General features: G+C 36.6%; 3 protein-coding genes across 3 annotated transcripts; 2 read left to right on the forward strand and 1 right to left on the reverse strand.

Annotated features, from left to right (window-relative positions):
* Positions 1–2,010: 2,010 nt before the first annotated feature.
* LOC123552851 (uncharacterized) lies at positions 2,011–3,105 on the reverse strand. The gene has a single exon (XM_045342598.2). The coding sequence runs from the start codon at positions 3,103–3,105 to the stop codon at positions 2,011–2,013; it is 1,095 nt and encodes a 364-aa protein (XP_045198533.2).
* A 1,830-nt stretch (positions 3,106–4,935) lies between these two features.
* On the forward strand, positions 4,936–11,544 carry LOC123552852 (uncharacterized). Its single transcript, XM_045342599.2, has 2 exons — positions 4,936–4,963; positions 10,964–11,544. The coding sequence occupies exons 1-2, from the start codon at positions 4,936–4,938 to the stop codon at positions 11,542–11,544; spliced, it is 609 nt and encodes a 202-aa protein (XP_045198534.1).
* Positions 11,545–11,558: 14 nt separating this feature from the next.
* Positions 11,559–12,005, forward strand: LOC123552853 (uncharacterized). The gene has a single exon (XM_045342600.2). It carries the CDS (start codon positions 11,559–11,561, stop codon positions 12,003–12,005), a length of 447 nt encoding a protein of 148 aa, XP_045198535.2.
* The last annotated feature ends 2,748 nt before the right edge of the window (positions 12,006–14,753 follow it).

Raw genomic sequence — 14,753 nt, forward strand, 5'->3', positions numbered from 1 at the left:
AAAACTAGAAATATATGTCATGATAACAGATAAATTTTCCATGGATGCAAAATAAATATCATAAAAATATTTTTAAGTCAGTGCTTTAAACTCCAACAGAAATACGTATGTTTTCATTATATAAACTAACTTTTTATGAAATTAGAAAAAAGCGATCCATCTGTCCATTTTATTGGCCCCGAATTGCCGCTAAATAAAGAGCGTTAAAACAACACAGAGATATAAAAACACTGATAAGCTATAGATGCGCCTTGAATACAATTATAATGCCATTTACTTTTTCGCATCATTGTTTTGTTATATTTATTTTGGATGAACAGTTTGGTGAAATTTGTTACGTTACGCAAGAAAAAGACTGCCACTGCTCATGAACTGAAGTGTATGCACTACTTCTTTATTTACTAACTTTAAAACATTTAAAATATATTAAAACTTTAAAAACATATTTATAACAACAATGTATTTACGTCCGATACCTTCCATTCACAGGTTTATTTTTAGATTACACGCCACGTGTATTTATGTCTGCCTCATAATTTGATTTTCAACCTTCCAATGCTCACCGGTAGTTTTTCTGTTTGATTTTGAAAGGAAAAAACACAACACTGGCTGAACCCGAAACGAAACGACACAGTAACAGGAAAATTGATGCCAATAGCCCCTGTCTATTGACAAAGTGATAAAACACCTTAAGATAAATGAAATCAAAGCCCCTGACACAACCTGTCAAAAGCCCCTGTCTTTTGACTGTTAACATAGTAAAATACATATGATAAAATACATGAAAAACAGTAATTCAAAACTATCATGAAAATGGAACACAACAATGAAAACTATTGTCAGGACACATCAAATGTATGTACAAAATGTTTTGTGAAAATGAAGAACAAAAAACCAAAACAAAACGAAACAGTAATTGATGCCAATAGCCCCTGTCTATCGACAAAGCACCTTAAGATAAATGAAATCAAAGCCCCAGTCTTTGATTGTTTAAAGTAAAGAAACAAGTTTATTCACATATATACACTCTTGGTCATAAGCCCCTGTCTTAAGACCATTAAGTTATCCATAGTATGAAATACTAGCGAGTAGTCGTTTAGCAGCGTAGGGTGGGAATGCGTATGTATTTTTTGAAGGCATTTGAGTTCCATCGTCCCATTTGCTGAATTTGTACATCAGAAAATCCTCGCTCTGCCGCATGAGATGCTGCTCCAATGCGGAAACTGTGCCCTTTGTATGTGTGGTTGCTGTAACCGGTAAAAGTAAAACACAATCGGAGTTGGCGATTGAAGTAAGACCTGTTGACCGGCGTATTATCCATGAATGCGAACAATGGCCCTGGCTGGAAACCACGAAGCGCCAGATATGACCACAAAGATTGAACTGGGCAATTAGTGTTATCGGAGCTAGGATACACCAACAGTGTCTTCACCGCACCGCGACTATGTTTGTAATTTCTTATAGTGAGAGAGAAACTTTGTAATTCACCATTCAAGGAGCGGTTGAACTGAATGTCTGAAACTGTCAAAAGCGGTATCGACTGAGCATTAGTAGTAAATTCTCCAACACGAAGGAAACAATGAAATGCCAAAATGAACATTGCACGTAATAGTGATCTAGTGAAATGAGACGATGTTGTAAAGCGAAGTGCATTAATAATAGCTCTCAATATCGGTGGAGTAATTGGTAATCTTGAATCAGACTGTTTTTTGAGATTTCTATACCTTTGAAGTGATTTCTTGATTAAAAAGTTGTCAGAAATATCTGGCAAACTAGAGCGTTTATGATAATATCCAATAGCAGAGACGTATGTTGAAACTGTAGTCGGTGCTAACTTCAGCTCAAAACAATGAGCGATGAATAGCAAAAATGTTGCAACAGTTGCAGGAAATGGGCTGGTATCCGGCAGGACGCTACGAACAAAATTGGAATATGACTCTACTGCACGGGAATATGTTTTATGACTAGAAGATGACAGAGCACTGTCCAGCAGGTGTTTGGTAACTTGATTTAGATGGTCAACATGTGTTCTGGAATCGCTACACGGTTGTCGATACTGGATGGGCAGGTTCGGAGGAAAGCCTTGACCTGCAGACGAGAAAGTGCATCAGCTTTATCATTATGAATACCAGGAATATGTTGAGCCCTAAAAAGAATGTTATGTGCCATTGTCACTACCACAAGACGACGGACAAGTTTCATTATACATACATTCTTTGATGTTTGCTGATTAATAACTGCTACAACAGCCTCATTGTCACAGTAAAACATTATGCATTTGTTTGCCAGGGACGAGGAAAACAATTCCACCAGAAGAACAATAGGAAAAAATTCCTTAATAGTGAGATGATAATGTATGAAGGCTTCAGGCCACGGGACGGAAAACCACTGATTTGCTAAAAAACCGCCAAAGCCTAGATTGCTCGCATCGGTGTAAAGTTCCAAGAAGTCTGATGTATACCATCTGTCTTCAAGGAACAGTGATTTGCCATTGAACTTGTTCATGAATGAAGACCAAGCAGTCAAGTCAGCACGTGCTTCTAAAGTTAACCGACGTTTATGAAACGATTTTTTCAAACCAACAGTGAGGTCGATTAGGCGACGCAGAAATGCCCTTCCGGGCCGTATAACTGCGCATGCAAAATTTAACAATCCAATCAAAGATTGGAGTTCTTGTAAGGTTAGTTTTTTCCGTCTTTGATAGTGATTGAGAAGTGTTCTAATTTTGATGATTTTGTCTTCAGGCAACCTCATTTCCATGGCAACTGAATCAAGCTCGATGCCTACGAAAGTAATTGTGGTGCATGGTAGAACAGTTTTAGATGGATTAATTGGAATACCACAATACTTAGCCCAATCCAAGAATATGTGTAAACCTGTCAAACACTGATTATAATCTGTTTCAACGAAGAAAAAATCATCTAAAATATGAGCACAGTTCCGCAGATTCAGTTTATTTTCCGCAATCCATTGAATAGCTGTACTGATGCGTTCAAACAGCGCACATGAATAACTTAAACCCATTGGCAATGTTTTATCAAAATAGAACAAGCCTTGCACTTGAAAACCTAACAGTTCAGAATCATCAGGATGAACAGGGACCATTTTATATGCGTTTTCAATATCAGTCTTCATCATAAATGACCCGTGACCACAGGTTTTAACCAAACGAATGGCATTATCAATACTTTGGTATTGAACATGACAGAACGTCTGAGGAATACCATCATTAACAGATTCGCCGTCAGGGAAAGACAAATGGTGAATCAGTCGGTATTGGTTGTTTTCTTTCTTGGGAACAAGGCCAAGGGGCGAAACCTGAAGGCTGGAAAATGGAGGTTCAGTGAATGGCCCCTCTATATGTCCTGCAAGTTTAGCTTTGTGAATTTTGTCCGTTAGGATTGGCAAAAGATCACGAGCGGATTTTAGGTTCTCAGCATAGCGAAAAGTTCTTATGCCATGATATGGAATTTTAAATCCATATGTGAAGCCATTTAGGAGAAACAATGTCTCATTAGCATCATATCCAGTTAACCAGTGACCAAAGCGTGTGACATTCAAAGGAGTTGTAATAGTAAATCGTGTGGCGGAATCATTTCTGGTGCTTGCCATGGCTTGTGATGGTTGGGATTGGCCTATTTGTTGCCTTTGGGGCTTGGGTCGATGGTTTTGAGGGTTTTGGACAGATTTTCTCATAGTGGGGTCCGTAACATCTTTTGCAGACATGTCTGTATCTACAAGGCTGTCTTGTGCAACTTCCGTCGTTGAATGCAAAGCATGGACCTGGTGTCTTGTACAAAGTTCGGTTTGAGCCACGAAAAGGCTTCTGTGTCAAACTGTGAGATAGGCCAATTCCTAATGCTTCGGAATATGTACCGGGATGGATGTCTTGAAAAGAAAGTGATGGGTTATGTTCCCTTAACCGACGGAACGTTTTGTCGTAGAACATAGCAGCTTTTTCGCCCGCACGTTGATACAGTTTCCGAATGTCTTCCACGTACTGAAGTAGAGCAGCAGTTGATGATGGGGATTTCTCCGTATAGACTGCAATATATTTGTGAATTGCAGTAAACCATTGGGTCATCGTTTGAATGGAGCGGCGTTTAGAAGCCTTTTGTAGAGTGACTTTACCAGCCGTACTTTCAACAAAACGGAACGATTCTGTGTCCTCAGGAGTGTCCATCAAGAGAAGGCCAAGGTCAACATACTCATCAGCCCAAATCTTGCTTTTTAATTTTGAATCAATGCCCAATAACAGGTGAGGAACTGTAGAAGAGATAGCTCTAACAGGCGTATTACCTTGGAGAGTATTGGCAGCGTTTGGGTCTGTTGGTGGCACAATGGAATGTGATGATCTTCCAGACATCATTGGCGGAGCAGGAGTGCTAGCTGGACTGATACTTTGGACTTGGCTATCATCTGTGTGAGGAATGTCTGCACTTGAAATCACTCTCATTTGAACTAGAACATCCAGAACTCCCTTTGTAACTTGCGGTACTAAATTGTCTACTAGTTCCTGTGCCAAGTTTGAAGATGAAGCAGACGTTTGCTGTTGTACAGCTGACTGGTCCTCCTGTGTGGATTGTGTATTAACCCTGGGCTGACTTGGAATGGGTGGAGGATCAGGGTATCTCCTTTTGCGGGTAGATGGCATGGTTTCTGTAATAATAACGCGAATGGTAACAAGAATCATAGGAATATAAAATTAGTAATACTAAGGATAATTGGGTCAAACGTAAATTAAATCCTGTTTACAAGAAAGGTAGTTCACAAAATGTCTATAAATATATATTTAAATAAAACAATCAAATATTGGCATAATATGATTGGCAGTTGTTTCAATGCATAATTTTATAAATACAGAATTAAAGAGTTGTTCCAAGTTAAAGACGTTGCCGGACTAAGTGCAAATCAAAATCGTGTGCAAATATAATGATGGGAACAGAATTTGATGCTGTAGACAGTACAAAACCTAAAAAAAAAAATGATAATATGTAATTAAACATATATGTCAGAAGTATATGCAGATATGCAACATTTTTTAAACAATGTCATAAGCATATGACCATAAAGCTTTGAACCAAGCAAATATTAATATTTTGTAAATATATAGTACTATATATTAAAATAAGAATACATGTATGTTAAACAGCACGCAAATGTACTTTGTGTTTAACTAATGATATATGCCAAACAGCTTTGAACCAAGCAAGCGATGCATATAATAAACTTCAAGTATAGGAGTAGCCAATGTGTTAAACGCAACATATATGCCAAATAGCTTTGAACCAAGCAAGTGATGCATATAATGAACTTGAATATATACGTATTCAATGGGTGTAAGAAAAAATATATGCCAGACAGCTTTGAACCAAGCAAGTAATGCATATAAATGATAATAAATACACATATTCAATGTGTGCAACAAATACATATGCCGAATAGCTTTGAAACAAGTAAAAGATGTATAACTATCCTATATATGTATACTGTAAAAATTTTAACGGTGACATCATGCAAGGAATGCACATAATTGACTCCACCTACAGACAAAGCAGCTGAAACCAAGCAAGCTATACATATATGATGCATTGCATACAAACACCTTAATTGTAACCCCAAATATGATTTTAATTATAAACATGACTAGCACCATCTACTCTTCCGAAATTGGGATGGGTTTGGGTGGGTTTTTGTTTTCTTATATTTCTATAAAAATTGTATCACCTTTTCTGCTGTTAATTGTTGCGTAAAAGTGTAGCGTTAGAATAACTAATTGTGACTTCTGCAAGACTAATTTCCGAAATGTTTACATTATCCGGAACGGACAAAAAGGTAGTCACAATGCTGTTAACCTATCAGGTGCTAGATCATACATAAAAATATTTATCTCATAAATATCAATAAATAATAATTTATGTCTGCCTCATAACTTGATTTTCAACCTTCCAATGCTCACCGGTAGTTTTTCTCTGTTTGGTTTTGAAAGGAAAAAAACACAACACTGGCTGAATGAAATATTGTCATTTAATGATAAATGACGATTGAAAAACTAACAAAACTAAACAAAGATAATCTAAACTAAATAAACCAACACACATACAAATTTTCGAAACAGAACAAGATGTAATATATATAACCAGTTAAAAATACTATTATGTGACACTAAATTATTTAAGCGTTAAAAAGTCAAAATCAAATCTTGGTGAAAATAAACGGCCAAAAATTGCAAAGCAATCCCCCAACAAAAAACTACCAATGAGCATCATATCCATGAAGTTATAATGATAAAAAGCAACAGTGATAACAACTTGCAGCTACATTGCAATATAACCAAACTACACAAAATGTCATGTTATTACACATTCTGAATTGTCACTGCACCACGAATACTTCTGTAGAAACGAATTGTTCCTTTTGAGTTGAAATGAATCCCGTCTCGAAATATAGGAACTATGGGTTGCCAGACATTGCGGATTTTCCAGAAAGTTAATCCATGGAGTTGTGCAAGACGTTCGAACTCAGAATTAGCTATCGCGATAAACTGGCTGAACTCCAGTTCAGTCACATGACTTGGTCTCTGTCGTGGAAAAAGTTGCAATATCGTTACTTTTGTTATTCCGCACTGGTTTTTCCATATAGTTAATATAGTTACAATACGGAGAGCTATTTCCGCAGCTTCTGATTGGGTCATTCCTACCGAGTCAATGTCATTTCCACCGATTTCAACAATCAAGTGCGCAGGTCGAAACGAATTCACTTTGCGAAACCATCTTTGCACATGTGAGGATCTTTGAATTTGTCCACCACGTATGCCATACAGCTGCGTTGGCACTGTATATTGTAAAGCTAGAGGATTAATTTGTCCATTCATCCGAACAATATCATGATGTAATCTCGCCGTGTGAGAGGTTCCCAAAATAAGTACAGAGGAATTGTGACTCGACATGGTGGTATATCATGAGTTTCTCCGTTGTAAAATTAATACTTCCTTGACAATATGTAATGTCACGAAAAGTCTGAGGACGAATCCAACGAAAATATCAGTGTCTCTCACATCGTAGAAAGGCACAAAAACAAAATGTTACTGAATTCATATGATAATCATATATACTATGCTTCAATAGGAGTGAATACTTACTCTCGAAAACGTTTTGTTTTCTTATATTTCTATAAAAATTGTATCACCTTTTCTGCTGTTAATTGTTGCGTAAAAGTGTAGCGTTAGAATAACTAATTTTGACTTCTGCAAGACTAATTTCCGAAATGTTTACATTATCCGGAACGGACAAAAAGGTAGTCACAATGCTGTTAACCTATCAGGTGCTAGATCATACATAAAAATATTTATCTCATAAATATCAATAAATAATAATATATGTCACATCGATAAATATGTTACTCCATGTACTTCACTATTCGCATTATGGTTAACAATTTCGCTTTACTGTATGTTTTTAAATTGACGGCATTTGTTTATTATTAAAGATTTTTTAATTCTGTTTTTTGCCTTTTCTAGCCGAAAGTCCAAATTTAATTTTCGCATTGATTTCAATTTATTTACTTTTTAGACATAATAGCTATTTACGACCGCGCGGTATGAAATTTTACCGGTAATTTTACTAAAAATCGACCGTTTTTATGTAATTTTTTTAAGTTTAATGTTTATATTTTAATGATAATGCCCTGACAATCTAGCTGTATCTATCTTTTAACGATGTAGAAAGTTTGAAGCAAATCTTTTGGATAATAAAAGCTCTACACGCATTTCCTGTGTACGGGACACCTCAATTTCTCGGTATAATTCTTAAAGCCCTGCTCCCGTTCTACCTTTTAACCTTGAATTGTCACTGAAAAAGCATGAAAATCCTGACTATGAACAGTGGTGCCTGTCAAAATAGAGTCTATTCTATATTAAATTCTATATGAAATACCTGTGGTAATGCGTGCTAAAGTGTGGCACGTGGCCGTTAACTGTTTCCTATTGTAATCATGGGTTGCATACACAAACAAGAGGGCCATGATGGCCCTATATCGCTCACCTGTTATCATTGCACTTAAGTCTTCAAGGTCAAAAGATCATAATAGAAATCAATCAAAAGAATTATGAGAAAATATAGTTGAAATTTTCTTTAAGTAACTTTAGAAACAAGATTTGAAAACATTTTGTAGAGGTCCACTAGGCAATGCTACATGTCAAATATCTAAGCTCTTCTGGTTTATTTTTAGAAAATTTTGAAGATTTTTCTATGTACAATCAAGTAACCCCATGGGGCAGGGTCAATTTGACCCCAGGGGTCATGATTTGAATAAACTTTGTAAAAGTCTAATAGGCAATGCTACAATTCAAATATGTAAGATCTAGGCCTTCTGAGTTATTTTTAGAATTTTTTTTTAAGATTTTCCTATGTAAAATCAAGTGACCCCTAGGGGCGGAGTCAATTTTGACCCCGGGGGACAAGGTTTGAACAATTTTTGTAGAGGTCCACTAGGCAATGCTACATGTCAAATATCTAGTCTCTAGGCCTTCTGGTTTATTTTTAGAAAATGTTTGAAGATTTTCCTATGTAAAATCAAGTGACCCCTGGGGCGGGGTCAATTTTGACCCAGGGGGTCATGATATGAACAAATTTTGTAGAGGTCCACTAGGTAATGCTACATGTGAAATATCCAAGCTCTAGGTCTTCTGGATTATTTTTAGAAAACTTTTGAAAATTTTCCTATGTAAAGTCAAGTGACCCCTAGGGCGGGGTCAATTTTGACCCCCGGGTCATAATTTGAACAATTTTAGTAGAGCTCCACTAGGCAATGCTACATGTCAAATATCTAAGCTCTAGGGCTTCTGGTTTTTGAGAAGAAGATTTTTTAAATATTTTCCTATGTAAAATCAAGTGACCCCTGGGGCGGGGTCAATTCTGACCCCGGGGGACATGATTTGAACAAATTTTGTAGAGGTCCACTAGGCAATGCTACATGTGAAATATCTAAGCTCTAGGCCTTCTGGTTTATTTTTAGGAATTTTTTGAAGATTTTCCTATGTAAAATCATGTGACCCCTGGGGCGGGGTCAATTTTGACCCCGGGGTCATGATTTGAATAATTTTACTAGAGGTCCACTAGGCAATGCTACATGTCAAATATCTAAGCTCTGAGGCTTCTGGTTTTTGAGAAGAAGATTTTTTAAGATTTTCTTATGTAAAATCAAGTGACCCCTGGGGCGGGGTCAATTTTGAACCCGGGGTCATGATTTGAACAAATTTGGTAGAGGTCCACTAGGCAATGCTTCACACCAAATATCTAAGCTCTAGGGCTTCTGGTTTTTGAGAAGAAGATTTTTAAATTTAAAATTTTGAAAGGGGGCCATCCAAGGAACATCCCTGTGAAGTTTCATCAAAATTGGCCTGTTGGTTTAGGAGGAGATGTTGTTTAAAGGAAAGTGTGGACGGACGACGGACGGACGGACAGACGGACGGACGGCCGGACGGACGCCGGACGGTGAGCGATCACAATACTTCACCCTGAGCACTTTGTGCTCAGGTGAGCTAAAAAGCAGCGGAGCAAGGCTTTAACTAAAATTTACCTGTTTACCTGTTGCCTGCTTCCGGTTGCCTGTCTTCGTCTGCTTGTTTACTGTACTTCCTCACTACTGGATTTTCCTATGGTGACTTCTTTCTTTTACCTATTACCCTGCTCTGTATGTTGTTTATGCCACCATAGGTCCCTACATCTATCTACAAATGCTGGCCTAACTTTACTTTAAATAATATTTACTGCCTGTTATTTCTACTGAATTTCTTAAAGTTATTTCTTATTAAAGTTTTATTACCTGTTTTTCTATTCTATGTAAAAAATGTGTAAAATTTGGTTAAAACTGTTAAAACTAGCTAAAATTGGATAAAATAAGAGTCGGCCTTTGCCGAAAACGAAAACACAAAGACTCTTATTTCTGATTTTTATTGTGCCTAAAGATTTAATAAAATTTTATCATAAAATTATATTTAAAACTAATTTGGTAAAAACAGGTGACCATCCTTGCCGAAATGTAAAGTGGTTTACTTAGAAACGTTTTCTTTATATATTTTATATAGTATTCTATAAAAAAAAATGCCTGATATAATGTCTGATGATAATACATATCACATTGTGCAACTGCTTCTTTACAAAAATAGAAAAGTTAAGTGTCAAGTACGTGTATCATACAGTATTTAACTATGCTTAAAATATTGATGACAATAAACAGTATGAAAAGTGACACTTCCTGCAAGTGTGAAACGGGTCAATTTTTGTTTCTCCTACCTCGGTACTCCACAATGACATGAGACAGTTTTTGTGAAATGCTATATATTACTTATATTTCTGTTTTATTTTGCGAATGAATATAAACATTTATCCTCTACAGGAAATCATTAAATTTCAATTTAAAACTACAAAATTGCGACGCCAAGCCCTACATGTAAATTTTGAAATTTATCCAAAAGGTAAGATAAGAATAAATTTTAATTTGTTAATTATAGTAACTATAGATAAATTATTAAACTAATCGAATGATTACATATCAACATTAATTTTATTTATTTGTTCTTAAACCCTATTATTTGTCCATTTTAACAGAGAAAACTAATGCAATTATACATGTAACAACAGTAGAGAGTTTATATGTATTTAACCTACAAAATTTACCTGGATTTCGCGGTGATTGCCGGTGAGACTATTCCTCGTGACTCGCCGCGGGCATTTAGTGATACTTTTATTGCGGTGTATTATATAATCATCGCGTTTTTTCGCTCTTGTCAACAGCCGTTCAATGTGAAAAAATCATCGCAATTTTCCACTCAAGGCAAATATTTATGCCGGTGGTAACGCGGAAAAAGCAAAATCCGCGAGCCAGAGACTGTACTATTCCTAGATTAGAACTATGTGCTACTGAACTTGCAGCATTCACCAGAAACATTTGAACATTACAGTTGAACATACTTGCTATTACACGGACAGTCAAGTTTTATTAGGTTATATAAACAATATATCTCGCAGGTTCTATGTTTATGTTGGAAATTGTGTTGACAAAATATTGAAGCATTCTTCAAGCGCGCAGTGGAACTTTGTTCCTACAGAGAAAAATCCAGCTGATTATGGCACAAGGCCGGTAAAAGCAGAGAACATGAAAGCTTGTAAATGGTTACAAGGACCTGAAATAAGTGACTCTAGTGTAAATGATGATAAGTCTGATGATTTTGAATTGATAGGTCCTGAGCAAGACAGTGAAGTTCGTCCAGTGATAGAAGTTAAGAAAGTTGAGGTGGAGAGATCGAACCTTTGCTGCTACCGCTTTGAACGCTTCTCATTGTGGAGTAGGTTAGTTTCAGCAATGTCCTGTTTGAAACAGAAAGGAGCGTCTTACTATAAAGACAGTCAGAAGGAGAGAAATAATGTCGATTTCAAAGTTGATGCTGAAGAGACTATTTTGAAAAAGTTCAAAAAGAAGTATATAGCAATGAAATTGATTGTTTGCAGAAAGGTAAACCAGTACCGAGAAACAGGAGTTTAGTGAATCTGTCTTCAATGTTAGACTCAAAAGGACTGTTGAGAGTTTGTGGAAGGTTGGATTATGCATCATTGGACACAGGGGAGAAAACTCCGGTTATCATTCCCGGAAAGTCTCACATCGCTGTGTTGCTCGTTAGACATCACCATGAGAAGGTAGCTCACCAAGGCCGCTATTTAACAGAAGGAGCCGTTCGTTCAGCCGGCTTCTGGATCACGGGCGGAAAGAGACTTATCAACAGTGTAATTCATAACTGTGCACGGTGCCGTAGGCTGAGACGACCCGTTAAAACTCAAAAGACGTCTGATCTGCCTCCCTGTAGCGTAACGGCTTTCGCACCATTCACGTACGTTGACACCTTTGGCCCCTGGTCTATTTTGACTCGTAAAACAAGAGGTGGGGCGAGTAACTCCAAGCGATGGGCTATACTGTTTTTTGTTTATATACCAAAGAAGTACACATAGAAGTAGTGGAGGACATGAGTGCTTCATGTTTGATTAACGCCCTCAGGAGATTCATAGCAATACGGGGTCCGGTAAAGGAATTTTACTCTGATCGCGGACCCAACTTTGTAGAAGCAGCCAGTGAACTAGGAATCGACAAAATATGTGTAGAATATTTGCACTGTTTTCTAGAACAACATGGTACTTTGTGGTATGTCAACACCCCGCATTCTTCCCACATGAATGGAGCATGGGAACGCATGATTGGTCTTGCTAGAAGGAATCTGGAATCCCTGCTGTGTGATTCAAAGCATCTTACTTATGAAGTGTTGTGTATACTTATGGCTGGAGTTGTGTGTATAATCAATTCTAGACCAATCAGAACTGTTTCTGATGATCCAACTTTGCCCATTATTCTGTCGCCCAATATGTTGTTGACACATAAAGAGAATTCTGACATTGCACCGCGCAAAGATTTAGGTGTTAAAGACATGTATATGTCTCAATGCAAGTGTTAGCAGATCAATTTTGGAAACTGTGGAAAAGTCAGTACTTGCAAAACTTACAAACTAGACAAAAGTGGCAAACAGAACGCGCAAGTGTCAAAACTGGAGATGTATCTTTACCTATTGACGGCAATTTACCGCGTATTCAGTGGAAAGTCGGTGTTGTAGACAAAGTGTTTTTAAGCGCAGATAACTTGGTACGCAAAGTGTCAGTGCGCGTTATGAAAGATGGTGAACATGTGTATTATATACGTCCCATTACAACATTGGTGCTTTTGTTTTCGCAACAACTTATTATATTGTCAGCGGAGAGACTGGAGTTTCAGAGGAAATGCACAAGTTGAACATGTCAGTTTCATATTAACAAAGGTTGAAATATGAATAGTACCTTTATGTTGTAGTTATATAGCTAGAAATATCACTCACATTATAAATTATGTAAATGTTGTGTAGATTTTCATGTGATAACTAATAGTAACATTTTATATATTGTTTTCATGTAGTTAAGGTTCATGTGATTTTTTTTTTCATTTATTTTGTTCACACTTTGAATATGTTCAGATTTGTGCAGATTACTGTTTTAAAACGTTACTACTACCACAGTTATAAGATATAACACAACATTTGTAATACTTCAGCTTCAAGCAATTACCCTTTTAAATTTAAGGTTCATGGATAGTAAAATGTTATTGCAAATCTTAAGGTTCAAGTTGTCTTATACAATTTTAAGGTTCATGTGAAGTGTTGTAACATTTAAGGTCCAAGACAGTCAAGTTACCTTTTAGGGTTGTATACATTAAGGTTCAAGTGGATTTAAGTTCTTGTAATTTCTTATGTTTAGTAATAAGTTTATATATTTTTAACTTTTATCTTTTTGTATTGAACAGAATGAGTGATTTTGTATACAAACTCAGACGGGGAATGTGCTGTTCCTCGATAGATAGATAGAATTTATAAAGCGGGATAACTCGTTAGGGTTCAGATGATGCTGTACGGTCAGTTCCGTAAACCGTATTTTACTTGTTTTTGCTTTATGTAGTTGTCGGCTTTAGAAAATTTTACACCATTTGTAATTAAAGTTAAGTAAAAAGCGGCATTTTTGCACAAGGCAAAATGTTTTAAATTTCCCCCAAAATAAGGTCTTCTTATGCCCCCACAGTGTAAGTTTGTGTTTTATATATTGACTTTAATATGAGTACTATGTATTATAAACGTAACGAAGCTGTGTAGTCTATAGTTTGTGTTTCTTTCGAAGTTGTGACGTCATCAGAGTTGCATATTATTTACAAAATGATGATTTCTTGCGTATACAAATTAATTTGCTATGAAATTTAACATGTTATATTGATTAGGACAGTGCACTTGTTCTATTTATAAGGTTTTGGCCAAGGCTATTAATTTTGCCTGGTTTGTTTTATTTCATTTACCTTGGCTCTCCGGGGCAACGTAACAGCAAACGAATAAAATAGATATGACACATACTAGGCGTTTATCATTACAAACATTATTACATCGACCACTTTGATCAGACATTTACCATACTTTGTTCCTATTAAGAAGCAACGCATCATAGTTTCACATCCAGATAACGCATGTGCTGCTGATGGATTGTGAATTATGTCGTTACTGGCATCAGCTGTAGCATGTGTTCCAATAACGGCTCTATAATGAATGAGAGATTCAATTATGACCTGGAGAGACACATTGTGTACCATGAAATGTTCACCGCCCCTGTTAGTCTCTTTTGTAACAGGAACTACTTGTGAAGCTTGTATGTTGTCCGACTCTTCGTGTGTTCTTCTTCCGTCTCCACGTCTTATTCTGACACCTTCCGTAACTTTAAGGGGAACTTATATTCGCCTATTATGATCAGCTTTAGTGGTATACCTGTGGTCTTGTTCGACATCGATGTGTTCATTGACAGATAATCTCATATGAGAACAGTCAGCTGCTTCTTGCTCTCATGTACTATGAGGAAAGCTTTCTACTGTGACAATTGCATTACTTTTGACAACGGATTATTCGACAGGATTGCACTCCCCATTTCTTTCGTATTCCCTTTTGAGCTGAAAGGCTAATACCTGTTGAATACAAATAATACATTGTTATGGACCAGTTTTTTTGATGAATCTTTTGATGTGCGTGATATAATCAATGAAGGTCCATTTCGCTGGCCGATGAATTTTGTAAAAGATTGCCGAACCATCAATTATCTGTTTGAAGACTGTTTGGCAGATGTTTCTGTCTGTAAGATGTTCTTTAA

The sequence above is a fragment of the Mercenaria mercenaria genome, chromosome 4 (assembly GCF_021730395.1).
Source record: "Mercenaria mercenaria strain notata chromosome 4, MADL_Memer_1, whole genome shotgun sequence".
NCBI lineage: Eukaryota > Metazoa > Mollusca > Bivalvia > Venerida > Veneridae > Mercenaria > Mercenaria mercenaria.

Bases quoted from the DNA above. Each gene is read 5' to 3' on its own strand.
- LOC123552851 (XM_045342598.2), bottom strand. From the start codon at position 3,105: ATGGTCCCTGTTCATCCTGATGATTCTGAACTGTTAGGTTTTCAAGTG.
- LOC123552852 (XM_045342599.2), top strand. From the start codon at position 4,936: ATGGGAACAGAATTTGATGCTGTAGACA. The intron at 4,964-10,963 runs GTACAAAACCTA...TGAACATTACAG, and splicing joins AGAATTTGATGCTGTAGACA to TTGAACATACTTGCTATTAC.
- LOC123552853 (XM_045342600.2), top strand. From the start codon at position 11,559: ATGTTAGACTCAAAAGGACTGTTGAGAGTTTGTGGAAGGTTGGATTAT.